This window comes from Rhinoderma darwinii, chromosome 1 (genome assembly GCF_050947455.1).
Source record: "Rhinoderma darwinii isolate aRhiDar2 chromosome 1, aRhiDar2.hap1, whole genome shotgun sequence".
In the NCBI taxonomy this organism is placed as follows: domain Eukaryota; kingdom Metazoa; phylum Chordata; class Amphibia; order Anura; family Rhinodermatidae; genus Rhinoderma; species Rhinoderma darwinii.
In genome coordinates, this window is record NC_134687.1 from 423,094,278 (window position 1) to 423,113,156 (window position 18,879).

General features: G+C 41.3%; 2 protein-coding genes across 2 annotated transcripts in view; one reads left to right on the forward strand and one right to left on the reverse strand.

Moving 5' to 3' along the window:
* Positions 1–5,557: 5,557 nt before the first annotated feature.
* Positions 5,558–8,877, reverse strand: UQCR10 (ubiquinol-cytochrome c reductase, complex III subunit X). Its single transcript, XM_075829795.1, has 2 exons — positions 8,676–8,877; positions 5,558–5,891 (listed from the first exon to the last, which is right to left on the reverse strand). Exons 1-2 carry the CDS (start codon positions 8,814–8,816, stop codon positions 5,844–5,846), a joined length of 189 nt encoding a protein of 62 aa, XP_075685910.1. The 5' UTR covers positions 8,817–8,877; the 3' UTR covers positions 5,558–5,843.
* The window catches only part of ZMAT5 (zinc finger matrin-type 5), a 38,966-nt gene continuing 28,948 nt past the window's right edge, over positions 8,862–18,879 (forward strand). The window contains exons 1-3 of the mRNA XM_075829784.1: positions 8,862–9,286; positions 15,005–15,067; positions 16,546–16,626. Coding sequence (XP_075685899.1) covers positions 9,160–9,286; positions 15,005–15,067; positions 16,546–16,626 — 271 coding nt within the window. The 5' untranslated portion in view covers positions 8,862–9,159. The remainder of the gene's footprint in view (positions 9,287–15,004; positions 15,068–16,545; positions 16,627–18,879) is intronic.

The window sequence follows — 18,879 nt, forward strand, 5'->3', positions numbered from 1 at the left end:
ATTGCGGGCACGGCCGGCCGCTGACTGACAGCCGCATTTTCGGGCCGTGCTCCCATACAAAGTATGGGAGCACGGCCCGCAAAATGCGAAAGAACGGACATGTTCCATAATTCCCGGAACATTTCCACGGCACTGACACCCTTCCGTAGTGCTACGGAAAGGTGTCAGTGTTCAATGAAAGTGAATGGCTCCGTTTTTGCGGAGCGCAATTGTGGTCCGCAAAAACGGAGGTTTTTTGCTGTCGTGTGCATGGGGCCTAAAAGAGTTAGAAAAAGTTGGCAACTTTCTCTCCTGTGTCCACCCCACCTGCTAGTATTCAGTAGCCACGGTCGCACCTATGCGTCCCCCCCGAGCTGGTACTCCCAACCACGGAGTGTCCCTTGTGCCCCCCCCCGCCAAGCCGGTGTTCAGTAGTCGCTCTCTCCTGTGTGCAGTGCCCTTAAAGGGAATGTGTCGCTAGAAATTTTTTTTTGGGGTTAAACAATTATTTAAGTGATTACACATTGTTTTCATTTTTTCACAAGTCAGGAAATATCATAAATTAGATTCTAATTTATAACATTTCCATGTGCTGGTCACTAGAGGGAGCAGTTCCCAAAATTGCAGCATGGTCAATGTGGTAAAGCAACCTCATTGCTTTATGCTGCAAATTTGGGGTAGACACACTCGCTCTAGTGTCCTCACACAATGCCCCCTCCCTTATTCAGGCTAGTGCCAGGATAAGGAGGGGGTTGGATCTTCAAACCTCCTACACTGTGTGCCGCCATTTTCTGAGCGAATGCACAGTGTAGGAGCATTAGATACAGTGGTAATCACACAGTCTAACACGAACATACACACACATCACATACACAAACATAAATTACCTGCTCCTGCCACCCCCTCCGCTCCTATGCCTTGCGCCTTCACTTCCTTGAACATATGGCCGGAAGCCGCGATCTTACTGTCTGGCCGCGGCTTCAGGTCCACATGAAAATGGCGCCGGATTTCGCTCTGCTAACTAGCTTCGTTTTGGTCTGTGTGGGAGATGGCGTACGCTGCAGTGAATGGTACGGCTCCCGTTCGCATTCTCTATAGGGTTGTATGTGCCGTATTCCATCTCTGTATGTGTCGTTAATCGACACATACAGAGAGATGAAAAAAAATTAAAAAAAGTGACAGCCCCCATAGAGAGGTAAAAATAAAAAAAAAGTGAAAAGTCGAACACAAGTAAATTTTGTTTTTTTTATCATACTAAAAGAAATGATAAAAAAAAAATAATTTCATGACACCTTCCCTTTAACCCCTTCAGGACACAGCCTGTTTTGGCCTTGTGGACGCAGGCGATTTTTTCAAATCTGACATGTGTCACTTTATGTGGTAATAACTCCGGATTGCTTTTACCTATCCAAGCGATTCGGAGATTGTTTTCTCGTGACATATTGTACTTTACGTCTGTAAAAAAATTTGCTCGATAAATTCAATATTTGTGAAAAACACCAAAATGTATAGAAAATTTGCAAAAAATTGTGTTTTTCTAAATTTGAATGTATCTGCTTGCAAAACAGATATTAATACCACACACAATAATTACTAGTTAACATTTCCCATATGTCTACTTTATGTTTGCATAGTTTTTTGAACATCCTTTTATTTTTATAGGACGTTACAAGGCTTAGAACTTTAGCAGCAATTTCTCACATTTTCAAGAAATTTCCAAAACCTATTTTTTCAGGGACCAGTTCACTTCTGAAGTGGCTTTGAGGGCCTTATATATTAGAAAATCCCCATAATTCACCCCATTTTAAAAACTTCACCCCTCAAAGTATTCAAAACAGCATTCAGGAAGTTTCTTAACCCTTTAGACATTTCACAGGAACTAAAGCAAAGTAGAGGTGAAATTTACAAATGTAATTTTTTTTGCAGAAATTCATTTGTAATAGAAAAAATTCTGTAACACAGAAGGTTTTACCAGAGAAACGCAACTCAATACTTATTGCCCAGATTCTGCAGTTTTTAGAAATATCCCACATATGGCCCTAGTGTCCCAATGGAGTGAAACACCGGCCTCAGAAGCAAAGGAGCACCTAGTGGATTTTGAGGCCTCCTTTTTATTACAATATATTTTAGGCTCCATGTCTGGTTTGAAGAGGTCATGTAGTGCCAAAACAGTGGAAACCCCCAAAAAGTGACCCCATTTTGGAAACTAGACCCCTCCAGGAATTTATCTAGTTGTATAGTGAGCATTTTAACCCCACAGGTTTTTTGCTGAATTTATTGGAATTAGTCTGTGAAAATGAAAATCTACATTTCTTCTGAAGAAACAGATATTTTTTAATTTTTGCAAGGAATAAAGGAGAAAAAACACCCCAACATTTGTAAAGAAATTTCTCCTGATTACGGCAATACCCCATATGTGGTCATAAACTTATATTTGAACACATTACAGGGAAGGAGCGCCATTTGTGTTTTGGAGCTCAAATTTTGCTATAATGGTTTTCGGTGCCATGTCCCATTTGCAACGCCCTGGAGGGACCAAAACAGCAGAAACCCCCAAAAGTGACCCCATTCACTATCAGAATCCAAGAGAGCAAATGCCTCTTAAGTGGTATATAACTTGCGTGCCATTTTTTACGTATTTTTTTTTAACTTATTTTTTGTAACAGTTTTAATAAAAGTAACAAAGAAAAAGTCCACTAATCCATTGATCAATAAATTTATGAACAACCCTAAGGCCCTGTTCACACTGAGTTTTTTTACAAGTTTTTCGGCGTGGAAACCGCTCCGCAAAACTCGTCAAAAACCGACCGAAAATGTCTCCCATTGATTTCAATGGGAGTTGGATGAGCTTTTTTACCGTGAGCAAAAAAAACGCATTGCGGTAAAAAGAAGCGACATGACCTATCTTGAGGCGGTTTCCGCCTCCAAAACCCCATTTCAATCAGTCAGAAGGGTAAAAGAAAGACCTCGACGAGTGTTTTGACGAGTTTTTGGCAAACCACTGTGCAAAAAACGTCCGGAGCAGTTTTTGCATGAGGAATTTTCCTCCTGCAAAAAATTCAGTGTGAACACAGCCTAACAATGAATCAATGTATTTAGAATTTACAGACGTGTAAAATATATGAAGAGATTTATATAAGTATATGTGTGTATACGTATATATTACATGTACGTATATATCTATATGATGACATAGATATATAACATCCCTAATTATTAATTTTTAGTATTAACAAATTTCAAATATATGTCTATATATATAATATATATTACGTGTGTGTCTGTGTGTGTATATATATATATATATATATATATATATATAATATAGACGTGTATGTATATATATATATACATACACACACACAGTATATAAATATATATAATTTTATAGATGTAAATATATACAGATAGATATATATATCTGTCTATATATATATAAAAAATCATATATATATATATCTATCTGTATATATTTACATCTATAAAATTATATATATTTATATACTGTGTGTATATATATATATATATATATATATATACACACACACACACACACACACACACACACACACACACACACACACACACATTATAAGCCCTAATTGATTATTAATTAACTAATTAATTGTCCTGGTCTGAGTACTATCTACCTAAACTATAACTAGCTGCCTACACTAAACTATGTGGAGGTGTTATTTGTGTGTGTTTTTCACAGTCGGTGTGTCTTTATATGAGACACACAGCAGCTGCTCGGCACAGCTTCTTCTCCCCCACTGTCTCAGAACGATCTGACAGGGAGGGAGGAGAAACAGTGTAACAAACAGCACGAAAGTTTGTTGCTGCAACAAACTTTGCTGTGAACACCATGATAGCTTTATCATGGTGATCACATCATCAGGACCGACACCAATCCGGTCCTGATGTCTTCTCTCAGCACTAAGGCTGCTAGTAGCAGCGTGTGCTGAGAGATTCAGAGCACGGAGAGCGCTGTACACTCTGTTCTGACACCACGTGAATTAACGGGCTGCAGGAGAAAAGCCCAGCACGGCAGCCCGTTAATCTACGTGGGCTGGTCGTGAAGGGGTTAAGCTGGTGTTCACTAGCCGGTCACTCCTACACGCACCCCCCCCAGAGGTGGTGTTCAGCAGATTTGTATGCGCCATAGATGAATCATCCTTGCAAATAAAAAGTCATGTTTGCATGCTACACGGAGTACTTCATCTTTGTTTTTTTATCTACACGCCATACAAATAAGGTTGCCTACCCCTGGTGTAGAGCAAACATTCAGATTGATGAACAGAACTAGAGCCACATTTTGATATTAAGGGTATATTCACACAACCTATTTTCAGACATAATTCGGGCGTTTTACGCCTCGAATTACGCCTAAAAAGACGGCTCCATTACTCCTGCAAACATCTGCCCATTGCTTGCAATGGGTTTAACAATGTTCTAGTCAGACAAGGTGTAATTTTACGCAAAAGAGTCGAAGGCAGGCACAGCATATATATTGCCACATACCCTGTAAACCACAGAAGCTGAACAAGAGAAGGGGTATGTATAAGGCAATGAAAGAATATCATGTAATAACCATATGAATATCCAAAATGTATTTAATTAATTGAGACTCAATAAGCAAAACAGAGGTTAAAAACATTTAAAATCGGCACCAAGAATGCCATATAGAAATCAATTGGAGGGGGGAGAGAAAGAGAACCACCATGATAAGCGGTAACAAGTATAATAAACCCCCACTCGCTCACCTAAACCCCTAGAGCTGACATGTAATGCAAGAAATAATGATCAAAGAACAAAAATGTTGCATCAGGTAAGCATAGATCAGCATGTCCTCTATGAAGTCTGTTAGGGGAGAAGGAGACAGATAATGTTCAATCAAAAGACAGCACGTAAAAAGACGCCCGCGTCAAAGAAGTGCCTGTCACTTCTTGGGACATTTTTGGAGCAGTTTTTCATTGACTCCATTGAAAAACAGCTCCAATTACATCCGTAATGGACGCCGCGAAAAACATGAGTACTTGCAAAAACATCTGAAATTCAGGAGCTGTTTTCGCCTGAAATCAGCTCCTGAATTTCAGACTTAATTTGTTAAGACGTGCTAACATACCCTCAGTGTTGCAATCTTTGCACCGGAAACACTGAAATTCCACCACAAATAAGAGGGGGGGGGGGGGGGTGGAGCTGTTTTTTTTTTTTTATTAATTTCAAACCAAAGTAAAGTTTAATACCCACCCCCCGGCCATTATCATGGCGATGCATTTCTCTGTTCTGAGTGCAGCCCGGCCTCCTGTGCTGCAGCTAATCACAGGCTGTAGCGTCATCCCAGGAGGCCGGGCTGCACGACGGATGGGAGTATTCGCTTTTTTTCCCTCAAGCACTGGTTTCAGCAGTGAAGATTCCGCTAAAAAAAAACTGCACCACAATTTGGTGCGTTTATTCGGGCGGAATTCTTTGCAGGTCAGATGCGCTGCGTACTTTTACACAGTATATCCTACCCGTGGGAAGCCAGCCTTATAACAATTTCTGCACCAACAATTAAAGAAACATTAATGCATGTGCATGGGATTAAATAGAATGCTTTATTACAACACATGGTTGAGAATAACAGGATACACAATTAGTAATTGGTTTTACACGGACTGATTCTTCTATTAATCCATAGCAGCAAGTCACAGATGGCATTACATCGTGATTTTATTAATAAGGTGTATCCATTCAGTCAAAGAAAGCAGGTGAGGCTTGTCCCGTGCATTTTACAAACTAATCCCTGTCAGCCAGGTTGTAGACCTCTAGGAAGAATCTGTCATAAGAATCGGGAGGGTGTTCTGGGCCTCTTGAACTCCCTTCTACTCTTCATTTTGTTCATACTGGTGCTTGATATGTTTCCACATTTTCTGGAATAGAGCAAGAAAAAAATTCAAGATGAATTGGTACAGAACATGGTTGGTATATTAAAGCGTACCTCTTTTTTTTTTATAACTTTAAAAGGGAACCCGTCAGTAGTTTTGAAGGTTTTAGAACTGCTGACAGGTTCCCTTTAAAGAGAACCTTTCACCTGCCCATACATGTGCAGCTGAGTGCAGCATGTAATGGACGGGGTTTCACAAACACGGTCTCACTTAAATTATTTTTCAAACTCCCTCCGTTATTTACATATCGGTGCCGTTATATTTGGCACCCCAATATGTAAATAAGCCCCTGAACTGTCAATGGGGCGTTTCTAACTAAATGGCAAGTGGGCATGAGGTCTTCACTCTGACACTGTCCGTAGCTGATTGGACAGTGTCAGGGCGGCTTGCGCGGTGTCCCATACCACAAGAACACACAGACAGAGAGCGCTCTCTACGGAACCACCAGTCTGTGTGCACCAGAAGCTGAGCCTGCGTCATCTGCGGCAGGGTGTCAGCTGTATGTTACAGCCGACACCCTGCTTTAATGGCAGGGACCGGAGCTAGCTCCGATCCTTGCCATTAACCCCTCAGATTAAGCGATCGCTGCATCTTAGTGGTTTGTAGCCAATCGCAGGGCTGCAGACTGCTACTATTGCAACAGGAAGAGTAAAAAATCCCACGCGGTGAATGCTGTAAAGAAAAAACCCTACAAAACAAGGCCAGAATTGCTGTTTTTTGGTCACTTTGCATTCCAAAAATTGCAATAAAAAGTGATCAAGAAGTTGCATGTATCCAAAAATGGTACCTATAAAAGCTACAACTCGTCCCGCAAAAAACAAGCCCTGATACAGCTGTCAACGAAAGAATTTAAAGTTATGCTTCTTACAACATTGTGACAGAAAAAAAAATACATTCTTCGTGCACAATAAAATTGTAAAGTTGTAAAACATAAAAAAAACGCGCTATTTGGCATCGGCAGAATTGTACTGACCCGCTGAGTAAGGCCTTATTTACACGAACGTGTGCGTTTTGCGCGCATAAAAATTGCTGTGTTTTGCGCGCGTTGCAGTTCCGTGTGTCCAGTGTTTGGTGCATGTCTGCGTTATTTTTGCGCGTATGGCATCCTTATGTCAAGTGGTTTTGACGTATGCAAAATGAAACGAAGGAGGTGGTTTTCTTTTTCTCATCATTTTTTGATCAACTGTTGCACGAATCACGCACAGCACACAGATGTGCGTCCGTGATTTTCACACACCCATTGACTTCAATGGGTGCGTGATGCTCAAAAAAACGCTCAAGTATAGGACATGCAGTGAGTTGAAGGGTCCATTGAAGGGTCCCAGGGCTGTCCTACCATATCTCCTGTTAGGGCATACTTAGGTCTGTCCTAACAACTGCCTGTGTACCATCAGTACACAGGCTAATGTACTAGCATATAGATATGCCAGTACATTAAAGTAAAAAAAATAAAAAAATAGGTAATGCAAAAAAAACCAAACAGTCTCAATACTTAAAATATACACATATTCGGTATCGTCACGACCGTAAAATAAACATATTTATAGTGTCATTCATGTTTACGCGGTTAATAAAAAACTGCTTTCTTTTCACATGTGAGGCACGAGGTGCGATGATGAATTTTGAACCTCCATGTGCCTCACATTAATAGCAATTAACCCCATCATGTACCTCACACATTAACCCAATGTTGTCCATTATGACTGAGGAACATGATGGGGATAATTACTATTAATGTGAGGCACATGGAGGTTCAAAATTCATCACACCTCGTGCCTCACATCAGATAATGGAAGAGTTTGTTTATTATTGTTGGCAAAGTATCATTTTGGTATCGAGTATCTCAATACTACACAAAGTATCGGTATTGAAGACCAAATTCTGGTATCGTGACAACCCTACTCTGGTTTCACTGCGGCCCCATTCATTTCAATGGGCCCATGAATCGCCCGGGAGCCTGGACCGCAAAAAGATAGGACATGTCTTATTACAGCCGCATTTTGCGGTCCAGGCTCGTTGAAATGAATGCACACGGCCGTCCGAGCCACAAATCACGGCCCTACTACGGTCGTGTGCATGAGGCCTTACTGTCAGTCTTACAAGCAGATACATTTAAAACTTAAAAAAATTAAACTTTCTGCATTTCGACCAAATTTTGCCAGTATCACAAAGTCTAATGTGTGACGAGAAAAGCTCAGAATCGCTTGGATAGGTGAAAGCATTCTGGAGTTATTACTACATAACGTCGGATTTGAAAAAGGAGGCTCTGTCAGGAAGGTCAAAAGTGGCCGCAGCAGGAAGGGGTTAATCGTGATTTTGATTCAGGTCAATGGCCCAGCCCCCCCCCACAGTCATTCCACAAAGAAACATTCTGCGCGGTACCGTTTTCTAACATGGAAGCCTATGGGCGACATATGTAACCGTGTGCTATACATTGGGAGTTTATCTTCAGCACACACCTAGGACTTTCCCAGTGTAAAAGCCAAAACATGTGACAAATTAATATCTTGTGGATAGGCCATGAACGTCTTTTCACACCAATCTTGTGAGCTTTCTTCCCATTCAGCAGACTAAACTACACAAAGGAGAACACGTCCTTGTCCTTCCATTGCGCGCTTATTTGTCCTCGACCTCTCATTGGTTGGTTACATTACCACTAAGTGCTGTCCTCCACTGCAGTCCCAGTTAAACGCTTCCCGGTAACGCGGGTGCAGCTGACCCCACCGTGCCCTTGAACCATCCTCCAGTCAGTCACCCCTATGTCCTTACCCCCCGGTTTAGGTGCTCGAACAAAGCGTCGGCTCCTTGGTCAAATGCTCGCTCAAACAGCACCACCCCGAGCACGATGCCGAAAGTGAAGGTGGAGGTGCGGCGGAATACAGAGCGGTACGCGGCGCTCAGCAGAGACATGATGACAGTCGGCCACTAGCAGGAAGCGCCTCCTCGAGTGACGTGCTCAAAAGTGGACAATTTCCTGTCACATGACAGAACGCCGAATTTGCGTTAACTATTTCAGTACTGAATGCACTCCCTCTACGACGCTATGATGTAGACAATCGTTTTTACCTTCCTTAGAACAAACTTGAAAACCTGTAACTAAAACGAGATCTAAAATAGCGTGACGGAAGCGCAGCGCCCCCTATCTGCAGGGCGTAGATGTGATTACGTACATTTTTGCTGGTAGGTGAAAGTGGTTTCCATAGTGTGAAGACCGGGTAGACGACTCCCGGGGGGATAAGACGACTTTCTTGGAATGGGCCGGCGGTACTTTTGCGACTATTGTGACCGGTCCTTCCAGGACAATCTGCACAACCGCAAGAAACACCTCAATGGCGTACAGCACCAGAGGAGCAAAAAGGCCTGGTATGACCTGTTCAGAGGTAAGACCCACTCTCGGCATCGTCAGCCGGTGCCTGTTCGGTCACGAGCACAAACGCAGTTTTGCAATATTTTTTTTTTTGGTGCAGTTTTTGTGGCGGTTCTTTTTACATTTTTTATTTTTAGACAAAGCCAGAAGTGGATTCAAAAGGTAGGGAAGTTATAAATGAAAGGCTGATTCATAACAATTCTTTTGTGTCGCTAAAAAAAACTGCACCAAAACTGTGTGTGTGTACGTGGCCTTATGATCAATGTTTACTATACCACAACTACTGCTCTAATATTTAAAAAAAAAATAGACAAAGTCCGCTATATGATATAATCTATAGTAGGAGGCACATTGTTCCACATACGCATATTAACCCCTTCCCGTCGTAAACAACTTTCACATTTTCATTTTCGTTTTTTCCTCCCCACCTTCCAAAAGCCATCACTTTTTTATTTTTCCGTCAATATGGTCCTATGAGGGCTTGATTTTTGCGGTACGAGTTGTAGTTTTTCGTAGCACCATTTATTTTGCCATATAATGTATTAGGAAATGGGAAAAAAAATATTTGTGGGGTAGAAAATGAAAAAAACAGCGATTCCTCCATGGTTTTTTGCGCGCCGTTTTTACGAAATTCACCGCGCAATTAAAACGACATGTTAACTTTATTCTGTGGGTCAATACGATTACGGCGATGCCAAATATATATAGTTTTTCTATATTTTACTACTTTTACAAGTAACAACCTAAGTGTAAAAAAGAATTTATTTTGTGTTGCCAAATTCTGAGCCATAACTTTTTTATTTTTCCGTCGATTAAGTGGTATGAGGGTTTATTCTTTGCGGCATAAGCTGTAGTTTTTAATAATACAATTTTGGGGAACATGCAACGGTTTGATCACTTTTTATTTCATTTTTTGTGGGAGATGAGGTGACCAAAAAATAGACATTCTGGCGTTTACAATTGTTTTTTTTTTTTACAGCGTTCACCGTGCAGGTTAAATAATGATATATTGTGATAGGTCAGACTTTTACGGACGCGGCGATACCAATTATGTTTATTAATTTTTTTTGTTTACTATGCTCTAGGGGGAAAAGGGGGGTTTTCTGAACTTTTAATTTTTTTATATTATTTTTTTACACCCAAAAAAACTTTAACAAATTTTAACTTTTTTTTATTAGTCCCCCTAGGAGACTTCAACCAGCGATCGTTGCATGATATACTGCAATACTAAATTATGCCAGTATATCGTGATTCTGACAGGCTTCTATTAAGCCCTGCCGGAGGCAAGGCTTAATAGGTGTACAAAGATGGCGGACCAGGGGGCGTTAATTAAGCCCCCAGGCAGCCATAGCAAACATCACCCCCCCCCCCCGCGATTGCGTTGCGGGGGGCGCGATAAGCTGTTAGAGGGGGTCACCCCCCCTCTTTCTGACGATTTAAATGCTGCGGTCAGTATTGACCGCGGCATTTAACGAGTTAAACTAGCGGGATCACGCTCGAGCGCGATGCCGCTAGTTACTCTGAAGTGTCGGCTGTAACATACAGCCGTCACCGGCATCGTATGGAGCGAGCTCACTGCGTGAGCCCGCTGCATACTTCCCCTACCCGACTTTGGCGTATGGATACGTCAAATGTCGGGAAGGGGTTAACCGATTTCCCCCTGGATACATTCTGGGTCTTAACCCCTTAATGACCAGGCCGTTTTGCGCGTTAATGACCAAGGATTATTTTTTGTTTTTTTCACGGTCGCATTCCAAGAGTCGTAACTTCTTTTTTTATTCCGTCGACATAGCCGTATAAGGGCTTGTTTTTTGTGGGACGAGTTGTGTTTTTTTTTTTTTTAAGTGAAACCATTGTGGGTTACATATAATTTATCATATTACTTTTCATTTTTTTTAAAAATAGGGATGGGAAAAAACAGGAATTCTAACATTTTTTTTGGGGGTTTTGTTTTTACGGCGTTCACCATGCAGGGTAACGAACATGATAACTTTATTCTCTGGGTTGATCTCATTACAACAATACCAAACTTGTATAGTTCTTTTTTATTTTTTACTAGTTTTGCACGATAAAAATTGTCTTTGTTTTTGTGTTGATCGCTTTTTATTCTGTTTTCTGGAAGGCAGGATAAACAAAAACCAGCAATTCTGGCATTGTTTTTTTTTTTTTACTGTGTTATGATATAAATAATGTAGTCATTTTATAGTTGGGGTTGTCACGGATGTAGCAATACCAATTATGTGTAGTTTTTTTTATTTTTTTTATTTCCATAAGAAAAAAGGATTTGGAAAAAATTAAAAAATTGTTTTTTATTTTTTATAACACATTTTTGAACTTTTAGGGACTTGAAGATGAGATCACTTACAGAATACACTGCACTGCTTATGCACAATAGAAAACTTTTTGTTTTCTTAATGTAGTGCTGTGTATTATGCAAGTCAGGGTAAAACTGACAGGCATCCTATTAGACTCTGGCATGGCCTAATATGAATACAAAGCTGGCAGATCGGGGGACCTTCCCTCTAAATCGACTTAACCCCTTAATGACCGGGCCATTTTGCGCGTTAATGACCAAGGATTATTTTTTGTTTTTTCAGGGTCGCATTCCAAGAGTCGTAACTTTTTTTTTATTCAGTCGACATCGCCGTATAAGGGCTTGTATTTTGCGGGACGAGTTGTATTTTGTAATTGTACCATTTTTAGATGCTTATAACATATCGATTAACTTTTATTAACTTTATTTTAGGAGGGAATTGAAAATAAGCCGCTATTCCAGCATTAATTTTCACGTTATAAATTTACGCCGTTTACTATGCAGCGTAAATAACATGTTCACTTTATTCTATGGGTCGGCACGATTACGGGGATACCAAATATGTAGAGGTTTTATATGTTTTCCTACGTTTGCACAATAAAAACCCTTTTAGAAAAAAATTACTTGTTTTTGCATCGCCGCATTACAAGAGCCGTAACGTTTTTATTTTTCCGTCTGTGGTCGTATGTGGGCTTGATTTTTGCGGGCCAATGTGTAGTTTTCATTAGTACTATTTTGGGGTACATAGAGGACTTATAGATTAACTTTTATTTTATTTTTTATGGGGGGAATGGGAGAAAAGAGAGAATTTTGCCGTTGTTTTTTGCGGTTTTTTTGGACGCCGTTCATCCGGCAGTTTAATTAATGTGTTCATTTTATTGGTCAAGTTGTTACGATCGCGGAGATACCATATATCTGAATGTGTTATTTGTTTTGACACTTTTACGGAATAAAACCACTTTTTGGGCAAAAAAAGTAGTTTTATTTGATTTTGACTGTAATTTTTTTTTATTTTTCCACAAACTTTATTTAACTGATTGACATTTATTTTTTAAGTCCCACCAGGGGACTTCACTATGCGATGTGCCGATCGCATATATAATGCTTTAGTATACTTAGTATACCAAAGCATTATTGCCTGTCAGTGTAAAACAGGCAGATGCTGAAGACAGACCTGGGGGTCTTTGTTAGACCCCCGGCTGTCATGGAAACCCGACGGCGACCCGCGATTTGTTTGCGGGGGCGCCGATCGGGTGACAGAGGGAGCTCCCTCCCTCTGTCAAACACATTAGATGCCGCTGTCACTATTGACAGAGGCATTTAATGGGTTAAACTGCCGGAATTGGAGCGCGCTTCGATTCCGGCAGTTGCAGCAGGAGCCAGGCTGTGTATAACAGCCGTGCTCCTGCCGCTGATCGCGTGGGTACAGTCTCAGTACCCGCGCCATCACAGGACGGATATATCCGTCCTCCTGCGCGAACTAGCAGCTGCTGAGGACGGATATATCCGTCCTTCGGCGTTAAGGAGTTAAGGTTGTCTTACATGGCCTGACGTGGGCAGTGTAAACAAGCACCGATCAATGAGACAGCTCGTTAGTCGGCGCTCGTTTGCTCCTTTCACAAGGAGCTATGATCATTAATGTTTGGGGATGATCGTTCGTCACTACTATCGCTCGTCCCCATACATTTTTATCATGTCGGCAGCATGTCTCCCTGTTTACACAACGATAATATTTTCGGCATTTAAGACGATACAGTGATCGGGAACAGGAACAGGCTTTCTCTGAACACTCGTTTGCCCGATAAAAGGGCCCTTAGATGACGGGGTTGCTATTGACTGCAGCATCTAAGGGGTTAAATGGCCATTAGAGCAGGAGCTCGGGTGTCGTAAGACTGCCGACCACCCACTCCATGTCACACAGGACTCCCGTGCGGCACTTAGACTATAAGGCCTTATTCACACGGCTGTGTTCGGTCCGTGATATACAGACCGCATGTCGGACACATTTCCGAACATGTTTTCAGTACGGGACGGTATTTCCGCAGGGGCACCTAGCGTCATACATAACTATGACTCTAGGAGCCCGGCTCTTTGAACTGTGTTTGGCCCGGGAAATACTGCAGACATACGGTCCGTATATCACGTACCGAACGCACTCGTGTGAATAAGGCCTAAGTCGTTTGAGGGCTGCCGCATCAGTGGTCATTAGGAGGTTGAAAGTCACCAAGGAGTTCCATGACCCTATGAAAGCAGGAGGGAGCTGGGTGAGTGTATTTATACAGCACATAAAACTCTTTATAATATAATTTATAGTAAGTGGTCACATTATTGCTTCTGATACACTCCTCCGCTGCTACAGATTACATTTTTGAAGACTATGGCTATGTTCACACAGGATTTGTTCAGGCTGAAAAATATGAGGCTGATTTCAAGAGAAAATCGCCTCTGAATCCAAATGTTTTTGAAACTGATTTTTAAAAGCATTATTAAAGTGTCAACGGGAAACAAGAAAAATCCGCTTTGTAAAACGCTTTAAGGAGTGACATGTAATTTCAGCATCGTAAAAATACGCCTTGTGTGAACAACACCCCATGTTTCCCATTGAAATCAATAGGAAGCTGTTTTATGCTCCGAAATGCTCATGAAAATATGTTGTTATGGGGAGATTCCCATCCACGTCTGACAGATATATAGGATCTCATCCTTTTCAGCAGCAGCAGAGCTGTGTATTACGATGCTGCTGAAGAACCTCATTTTTAAAAAGAAAGTTGGCACTACATGGGAGAAGGAAAGTCCTGTAAGCGATCTGTGACAGACGGCTTCTTCGAGAAGAGATAAGCAGCACCTATGTATTACCACTTATCTCTGTAACGTCATCCGGTTCTGACGTCATAATGTGATGTTTATACAAATATTTACAGACGCGTCAATGTTTTCATTCACATGTATAATACAGTAATTCACTGTAAGACGCTGTTCAGACGTGGGGTGGTCCACACCACAAATCCGTGCCGATGTACTGTACAATACATGTGGATGGGGTTTTCAAAGCCCCATCCACACGCAGCATAAAAAACCTGCACTGAGATATGAGCATGCTGCGCAGATCTTTACCGCTGATTTCACCATTTTATAATGTATAGGGTGAAATCCGCAGTGAACCCGTGGCTAAATCCGCATTAACACATTCAGACTTTGCTTTGAAATACACGGCAGATTTCTTCTGCTGTCTGGACGTAGCCTAAGGGTATGTTCACACAGCTTATTTTCAGCGGCTGCAGATCTCCAGTAGGGTGGAGGGGTAGATTATCCAATATATACTGCCTTTAGTTTCCCCCTCATTTTGCAGATTATTTCTGATAATTGTATCTATTGTGTCAATTTACCTTTTGTATTTGCTCTTTCTGTATATATTAGATGCTTCAGAGATACTTGGAGAAGAGGAATCCAAGAAACTATGCAGACGCTTCCTTCAGACAGGTGGTTATTGTCCTATGAAACTGCTTTCTTGCAGCACTGGGGTCCTGGGTACAACCAAGGACATCATCTGCATGGGGTTTGTATGTGATTGTATGTGATAGATTGTGAGCCCCAATGGGAACAATCAGTAAGGACAACTTATGTACAGTGCTACGGAATATGTTGGCGCTATATGAGCAACAGAAATAATAAATAAATAGAAAATGACTTCTGTTGCTTATTAGCGTTTTTATTTGCTAAGTAGACCTGTGGATATGTATGTGGTTCTTTTAAAGGGAACTGCTTTCCTAGAACTAGTATCAGTTATCTCACGAAATCCTGACCTCTTTCTTAGGCCCTGTTCACACAGTTTTATTTGACGCGGAAACCGCTGCAAAAATAAGTCCAATATCGCCTCCCATTGATTTCAATAGGAGGCGTATTTTTTCCAGCGAATGGAAAAAATCGCTCGCGGGGAAAAAGAAGCGACCTGCCCTATCTCTGGGCGTTTCCGTCTCTGACCTTCCATTGACATCAATGGAAGGCAGAGAAAGCGTTTATTTCCTGCGACGCTCAATGGCCGCGGCCGAAAAATGCGGCAAATGGCGTGCAGGCAGGTCATAATCAACCAAAAATCTTCCTACAAAAAAACTCTGTGTGAACAGGGCCTGAACTTGATAGGTGGCTGTAATGACTTCTTAGATTTTTTAGGCATAACAATATATTTCTGTTTAGTAAAGAACAGGGTTTGGACTTTATGGAAAATCAAGTTTTGTAAGCCTGCTGCCTCCTATATCTCTGAACACACAGTGGGGGGGGGGGGGGGGGGTGGTGGTTTACATTCTAAGTAACTAAGTCAAGGGAAAAGTGGAGTAGTTGTCCCTAGCAACTTCTCCTCAAGCTTCTTTCATTTTCTAAAAGACTAAGAAAATGAAAACTGGAATCTGATTGGTTCCTCTCTGGAATTCTACTTAGGAAAATCAGTGACTGAGACAAGGGCTTGTTATAGCCGCAAAAGTACAATTCCTGTGAGGGTTACAGGGGCAGTTTTGTTGAAGGTGAACATATAAACTTGATCAACTAAAACGTTACAATGTTTTTATCCTGAACATTGGGATATACTAACTCTAAGCTCTGTATCTTACAGGTCGTAGGCCCCATGCACACAGTTGTAATTTTGATCCGCAATTACGGACCGTAATTGCAGATCAAAGTACGGACTCATTCATTTCTATTGCCCCCGGACACCTTCCCGTGTATTTACAGGAAGGTGTCCGGGCCGTAGAAATAACCCACAAAAAATAGTCCTGTTTTTTTATTTTTACGGACCGTGCTCCCATACTTTATAATAGGAGCACGGACTGCAGATGCGGGTGACTGCCCACGGCCGGGCACGGCCGTGTGCAGGGGGCCTAACTTGCATATGTTGCATCCCATTGTCATTTTACGCATGTATTATTTATTAAAGGATATGCTCATCCTCTTGTTTTTTTTTTCAGGTCAGTGCGACTTTGGTCCTTCCTGCCGTTTTTCACATATGACTCCACAGGACTTGGATTCTCTAAAGGCTCGTGTGGAAGGTATGGAATAGTATCCCATTCATTACCCTTATATGTATTTTAACCTAAATCCACGTTGCCTGCAGCAGCACCCGGGAGTGAAGAGTACTGTGGGAATGGTGAGTATTTAGAGAGGACATTTTTCCAGGAGATCTTTACAGAGGCATCCTCTTATATGCACTCTTGCCCCTAAGGTACTATTTACCATTATGCCTGTTTGTTTCATAGGTGGAAAAGGTATTTAAAGGGAACCTGTCAGCAACTTTATGCTGCCCCCCCCTCAGGGTTCTGTCACTTATGTGTGATTGTTATGTGATTTAGGATAACTTCTATTTGAAACGCAGAGTAATAGGTAGAAAGCTGTTAAAAATATGGTCACTGACATTTTTCACTCATTTCTCAAAAACTATAAACCAGGTTTCTGCTGCCATTTTGCCCCATAGTAGTTTATATCGGCTTACTTCAGGGGCATCTGTCCGCTTGGGTAGGCAGTCTGTTACAACACTTCAAGTCTATTCCAGGATAAATACCATGCACTAAATGTGTTCTATCTGCCCTACAACCAACTAAAGTGCAATACCTATACATGGGTTACTGCAGACATCACGTCACAATATACAGTCATACTGCTCAGTCTATCTCAGTGGTTTTTAAACACCTATAGTTCATATGCCCCTACACTAAAATTGTTCTTGTGTTCTGCCGCTTTTTACCTACTAAGGCCGAGTTCACGTAGCGTAAATACTACAGATTTTCCACAACGGAATTAGTTGCAGAAAATCCGCAGCATAATACAGTAGCAGTGAAGTGGATGAGATGTGAACAAATCTCCACAAGCTGCGTAAATACTGAGCGGAAAAAACGTTTAGAAATTGACAGTCCGAATTTTATTCCGCACATGTCAATTGTATTTGCGTAAACGCTGCTTATATGTTGCGGGAATTCCCCATTGAATTCAATGGGGAGGTAAAATCCACAATAAATAGCAGTTGTTGCTTTTTTGGTGGTGGGTTCGCAGCAATCCCGCCGCAAAAAACGCAACTCAGAAATAAAATAAAAGTATACTTTCCTAGAAGTCTGTGTTCTTCCCTCCAGTGTGGTCTCCTGGGATGACGTTTCATCCCATGTGACCGCTGCAGCCAATCAAAGGCTGTAGCGGTGGTCACATGGGATAAAACATCATGCTTCATCCCATGTGACCTCTGCATCCTGGGATTGCAGGCCGGCGAAGTGCCGCAGTTTTCCGCAGCGGACATTCCGGGCAAAAAATGGTGCCACAGTTTGGTGCGGTTTTTCACCCGGAATTTCCTGCGACCCACAGTATGGATATGCTGCGTGCTTTTACGCAGCATATCTGGCCTGTGTGAACTCCGCCCTAAACACTTAGATCAGTTTTATGTGCAGGTTACTAGTTTTTTTCGATGGAGACTAAAGCTTCATCAGTAGAGCGAACATTTATGTGGCATAGTGGGAAAAAAACATATCTGGTCTTTGGTCAAACAAATCCTTTTCTGTCATCTGTGGTGTAGTATTTTCACCTAATTGAAGACTCTTTTATATTTCGGGGGCTGATGTGGCGGCTATACCAGATCTTGAAAAATATCTCAACTGCAGTACTTTTACAAGTATTTCAGTTGGTGAAATGATCATCGCAAAAAGAACAGAAAAGCTCCACACAAAAAGATTTTTCAATAGAAACCCTGAATACACGTAACCGTTTTGCACAATGAGTTTACCCACAGTGCGCAAAAACTATTGTTCGGGTAAAAACTAATGTTAATTAAAAAAATAAAACATAAGATTCATTTTTCAGAGGTAAACCCCCTACTAATATGGCAAAAAATAGTAAACAACAATGTGCAGTGTTTTCTAGGTTCAATTAGGAGTACAAAACTGCAATGTGAAAAATCTATTCCTATCTTATGTCAAGATCCTTCATTTTCTAATGTTCTCAAACCTGGCTATAAAAGTCTGTTGAAAGGAGCGAATATTGGCACAATTGGTGTCTTGACATGTTGCCATATGGGCACTTATGTGGTCATACAAGATGTTTTGTTGTCATGCTCTGAATCGTTGTCCAACCATATCAGCTATAGTATAGAACAATAGAAGAATTGTAATACAGCTTTTGTTAAGCATTTCACTGAAGTGTGATGAGGCCTTATGTGTGCTATCCGTTTTTTTTTTAGCAGATAGCACACTGACACATTCATTTCTATGGGGCAATACACACTTCCGTTATTTTAACTGTTCCGTGCGTCCGTTCCGCGAAAA